The sequence below is a fragment of the Poromitra crassiceps genome (genome assembly GCF_964638095.1).
Source record: "Poromitra crassiceps genome assembly, chromosome: 5".
Classification (NCBI taxonomy): Eukaryota; Metazoa; Chordata; class Actinopteri; order Beryciformes; family Melamphaidae; genus Poromitra; species Poromitra crassiceps.
Window position 1 is genome coordinate 33,863,586 of NC_139642.1, and position 5,899 is coordinate 33,869,484.

At 42.6% G+C, this 5,899-nt stretch overlaps 1 protein-coding gene across 1 annotated transcript in view; it reads right to left on the minus strand.

Annotated features, from left to right (window-relative positions):
* tnfrsf19 (tumor necrosis factor receptor superfamily, member 19) overlaps positions 1 to 1,243 on the minus strand; it is a 29,017-nt gene extending 27,774 nt beyond the window's left edge. Inside the window, exons 1-2 of the mRNA XM_083637036.1 lie at positions 1,140 to 1,243; positions 213 to 301 (exon numbers count right to left, since the gene is read on the minus strand). Of these exons, the coding sequence (XP_083493162.1) occupies positions 213 to 281 (69 nt within the window). The 5' untranslated portion in view covers positions 282 to 301; positions 1,140 to 1,243. The remainder of the gene's footprint in view (positions 1 to 212; positions 302 to 1,139) is intronic.
* Positions 1,244 to 5,899: the final 4,656 nt, after the last annotated feature.

The following is a 5,899-nucleotide window of genomic DNA, read 5'->3' on the forward strand; positions in this document are numbered from 1 at the left end:
GAAGTGCAATGCACTCTACTGTGTGTGTGTTGTAGCCTACAGTACTAAATATTCCCCTGCACAGGATGCAGATGTTAACAAGGCCCCAACAGACAATGGATACATAAATAATAGTTTATGGTTAAAAGCAATCAAAAGCTTATGACTCTAAAACAGTGAATACATGCCGTGGCACAATATGGCAAACATGAATAATGTCATACTGTACTTACCAGAGCTGAATAAATGATCATATGCAAGGTCAGCACGAGTAAGAAGGTGTGCTGAGGCATCCGGACCATTTTGACCGGACCACTTGCTGCTGAGAAAAGGATACAGCAGGAGATACAGCGTGAACATGTTTGCATAGTTTTTTGTTTGTTTGCGAGTTGCAACCAAATGTTTATGAACAATTCAACATCAACAGAAATAGACACCAGAAAACAAGTGATACACATGCCATACCATACTAGTACCAACTGCAAATGACAATCAATTAAAGAAATCAAGTTTACATCTAATGTATACTGGGTGATCTCTATTGAAAACTGATAAAGAATAGATTTGTAGGCCAGGTGAGTTCAACAAGTCTGCTTCACACTATTTAAAAATAGCCAGTTTTGATCAATCCAAGTACAAACTGTAACAGAGCTACTTGCTGCTGTCAAAATGTAGCCTTGTACAACCAATCCAAACTGTGTTATATCCTGACACAAGGTGCATGTTAAAGTCCCATCAGTAGCTGCAGTGCAGCCCTCACTGAGGCATGCTCAAAACACAGCTTCAAATCCACACACAGCTTCCATAATTATATCTTCATGAACAAGGCTGCACATATTTTCTCATATGCATGATACAAATCATGTCAAATCAAAATAACAGCAGGTCCCAAACTAGGCTATTACCTAGGCTATCCAAAAATCACTATTGCTATACTATTTTGTGTAGGGTCTTTAAAGTGTATATGGGAATAGTGAATATGTGAATAGTGAGTTTATATAACGACATTATAACGTTGTTCTTCTACTTTGGCTATCTCCTAAACTATAATATTCATTATAAAAGTCCTCATAATGTGGCTTTACTGTTGTCTCCTAAAAGTAAAGTGATCTCGCTGTGATATCCTGGACTATCCCGAACGACATCTAAAACGGTCTTACCTGCTAAACAAATGCGTGCTGGCCAGAGCGGTAGGTCCTAAAAGAGCGTTTCAGCAGCCCGGTGAGAGCTGCAGGCGGCGGCGTGTTGTCTGACTCTGCACCGGTCTCTGTCTCCACAGCATGTCAGTGCTGTCCCAGCGCAGGCACAGCACACACTAACCAGCAGGCAGATCCAGGGCACAGCGGCGCAGAGATCAAAGGCGAAAAAGGGGGATGGTTATGGATCTAAAAGCGTGCCTGTATCTGATCTGCGATCAGCGAGCAGAGAGCTACATCAAAGCTGACGCTAGCGCTCCAAAACACACTACTGTGTTCGGTCAATACATACAACACTGCAGGGATCGATAACAGTGGCGCAGGTTGCCATTCAATTGAATTCTAATGAGAGTCGATGGAAAATGTGATAGGCTATTAAAAAGTTTTCCAGATGTCGAGAGAGAAGAAAAGCAGTGCGTTGTTATTCCACTTTGAAAGTATGCTCTCTCAGTCTCACACTCACTCTCTCTCTCCCTTTCTCTCTCTCCCTCTCTCTCTCTCTCTCTCGTCGCTGTTTGTTTGGTTTATCGCAAGGCTTTGCCGTTTGATGATGGTTTTGAAGTTCAGCACCACAGCCCCTCAACTGCTCCCAAGCTGTGGTGCGGGGACCTCCGGGGGTCCTGTCATGTGCAGTCCCGACCCAGCAAACCAATTTAATTGCATCAAGGATGTCACCACTCACCAGTGAAAGAATGCATAAGCACTCTCGCAGTAACTCTGTAACTCATCTGGGGCTGAGATCTTCTCAGATGGGGGACACGATGCAGTGTGGGAACCCCCAACCAGTAACCTAACCAGCACGTTCATCTCAATGAGCTGCTGCAGCTGCAGATGCCATGACGTCAGGACTCCGGGATTGGCTGAGACTTGGCTGATTTTGTTAAGCCAATTTTTGAAGAGGAGCGGAGTTCAATGTCAAAATTTGACATTGAACTCCGCTCCTTAATGTCAACTCTCTATCCTTCTTAACAATTCAGTTGGCTCTTAAAATCTTAAATGTTTCTTCCAGTTAAAAATGTAGCCTGAAGACAATTGTCTCACTGATGACATCACAATTGCTTGAGTGACATCACTGATGACGTCATTGACATTATGACATCATCAGTGACATCACAATTGCTCGAGTGCCAATCACTGATGATGTCATAGACATTGTGACATCATCAGTGACATCATTACTGACCAAAATCATCACAAATCTCACAATGTGGGACCAAAAGCGTGACCAAAATCACAGACAGACAGACGCTACTTTGTCAATTTTATGTAAGATTACTTCATTCAACAGCCAATCAGAAACAATTCTCCAACAACAGACAGGTAGGTCTGTGGGTTTGTCTGTATGGTCAGTGCAGTCGTCTGTGTTCTGGTAGACCAGGGGTTAAAACCTGCTGTGCATGGGAGCTCTCCTTTGCAGGATATTTTATTGAAGAACATTTATTTTAACATGTGACAGCCAGCGGTGGAAAAAGCCCTGAGAAAACCTGTCTTACGAAGTCTGGCCTGGTGGCACAGAGAGTTGGCTTGCTGCCTGGTAGTATTGAGGCCTCAGTCATGTTTGAGGTAGTGGGTTTGAGCCTCGCACATCCTAATATCACTATGTTGTTATTGTTCCTGGACCATCATTTTTTCCTAATATGGGCGATGGCAATGTCCACTCAGACATTAGTCTTCTTGCCCACCCAATCAAAAGTTGGAAAATATTGCAACCAGCACAGGCATAGAGAGATGATCTCCATTTTATTAGCAGATGCTGCACCCCATACAACACAAAACTACAAGAAATACCATGTATTGCATTAGAACACACTCACCCACAAACAGCATCTCAGAGGGGGTCACTGAACTGCACACCCGACTCACCCATGGTGCTAACATTTCAACATTGTGAAGCAATGTAATTAACATGCACTATTAGTCGACACATAATCTTGCAGATAAGTTAACTAACATCACGCATATAGAACAGGAAGTCCTTTAACTAACCTCCCAAAGTACATTAATAAACACATCTACCCCAGAGCATGCTGGGAACTCCGCCTACAATATGTTTTTTTTTCACCCCCAACCAATGGAAAAATTCAGTATGTTGCAGCCAGAGATTTCAGGCAGATTTCTGGACTTTTCTCTGTCTGGCTGCACGTTCTCTGCTGCTTGACAACTGCTGTGTTAGCTACAGACTGCTACGTTATTCAAGAGTACTTCTTCTATCCCATTTACAACAGTCGCCACTTGCTCACAGGTAGCGCCTTGTTGGCGAGAATCCTGTAGTGCATTCTCACACACCTTGTCTCAACTGTCAACTGTTGCCCCCTGCACTGCCAGTTCCGGTGCCCCCCGCACCGCCAGTCCCGGTGGCCCCCCTGGCTCCAGTCCTAGTGCCCCCTGCACTGCCAGTCCCAGTGCCCCTCGCACTGCCAGTCCCGGTGCCCCCCGCACCGTCCGTCCCGGTGGCCCCCCCAGCTACAGTCCCGGTGCCCCCTGCACCCCCTGCTCTGGTGGCCCCCGCACCTCCATCTGCTCCCTTGGCGCCCAACCCTCGGCGCCAATCTTCCGTGGCTCCCATCCCTTGGCACCGACCTACCGTGGCGCCTATCCGCCGCCAATCTTCCGTGGCTCCCATCCCTCGGTGCCACCCTCCAGAACAGTCCAGCCGGAGTCGACAATATCCGGGCCGGCCCCCTGAGTGTACCTGCCGGCGTCACCAGCATCCAGGTCGGCCTCCGGAAAGGTCCTGTCTGTGGCGTCAGTGTCTGGGACATCATCCGGGGTTGCTCTGCCTCATGGATGCCCTCCGGACCAGATGGCCCCTTCAGCCCTGCCTCTGGCCGTCTTGGCTCTTTTTCCACCGGCCATGCAGTAGTTGTCAGTTTGTGACATGTTTTTTCCACAAAAAAGGTGCACATAATGCGTAAAAGCGGGGGGAGCGCTAGATGAGAGAGACAAACAAACAACATTACATCATATTTGTCTGTCATGCATTAAAATTAAAGTAACTAGCCTGTTTTGAAAAATTTAAAGAGTAGAAAGTACAGATATTTGTGTTAAATTGTAGGGAGTAAAAGTAAAAAGTTGTCAGAAAAATTAATACTCGGTAATAATACTGGGTTTAGGCATGAGGAGTGATGATTGGTTAGGTTAATATCAGGGTAAGAAAAAGTCCACAATGAAAATAAACCTTTTGTTTGGATTTATTCAATTATTATTTAGACAATAACAGATACAAAGGATAGCATGTAAAAGTGTAAACACTTATTTCCAACATGGTCCATGATGTTTTATTGTGTTCTCAACCTTGATGACTTTTTAAATGTACTGTATGTATTCCTGCTGGGCAGTTGTATACGTATCTTTTTATCAATTATCGAATAAATTCAATCAATCAACCAATCAATCAAAAGGCTTATTTCAATTGTGGACTTCTTCTTATCCTGATATTAACCTAACCAATCATCACTCCTCATGCCTAAAACTAACCAATCACTCCTCATGCCTAAACCTTTGCATGTGAAAGTTTCTGACATTGCCTTGTGGTCACTTGTAGTATTATAGCTATATATTTTTTATATTTTTTGGCCAAATTAATAAAAAAACTACATTCATTTTGAATGACGGCTAACGTGCTGCGTGCCATATCTGGTTTTATTTTATAAAGTAACTTTGAAGTCATGAAAATCGACTATTTTCTTAGCACCCCCACAGATTGGTCTAGCCTCCCCCAATCCCCCCCTTAGAAAAAATCCTGGAGCCGTGCCTGTTCCTTTCATTTTATTGCCCAAAATTGTAGTTTGTAGTCTGAGTAGTTAAACTACACCAAAATGAACAAAAAGTAGTTTAACTACTTGACTCACTACGCAAATATGAATGTAGTTGAACTACCAGTAAGCTACTACAAAATGTAGTTCAACTACATAGTTCAACTAGGTCTACATGTAGTTTACTACTCCCCAACACTGTTGACTACTCAGTATGATGCATCACTTTACATTAGGGTACACAAAAAGAATAACTAATGGTCAGGTAATAAGTAGGCTAAGTAATGATTCAGTACTCATGCAGTAACAACTCTGGAGCAGCACTTGGGGGACGATAAAGGTAAGTGGTGTTAAGTAATAATGAATGAGTCACTCTTTGGAGTGAACAGCTTTGATATACCTACAAAATAATCTTTAACTAATCATTAACTAATGATTAACTACTCTATATATTCACAAACTCACATTTAGGCTACTAATCATTAACCATCTATTCAGGAATTGACCGACTAATCAGTAAGTAATGATTAACTAATATATTCACGAACTGACATTTATTAATCATGAATGAACGATTAACTACTCTACTCATGGAACTGACCTACTAATCAGTAACTAATGATTAACTAGATATTCACAAGCTGACATTTAGTAATCATTAAGTAATGATTAACTACTCTACTCAGGAACTTAGATAGCCTACTAATCATTAACTAATGACTACCTACTCATTAACTATGGTTAACTAGTGATTGACTAATGACAAATTATTCATTAGCTACTCATGAACTAACTACTAGTTAATGATTAGTTTACTAGTAACTACTACATTATTTGTGTACATTATTGTAAAGTGTTACCAATTAAGGTACAGGATCATGCAACTTTTTGATAAAGTTGCCTGTGCTGTGCATGCTGTGATGTGTGTGTGTGTGTGTGTGTGTGTGTGTGTGTGTGTGTGTGTGTGTG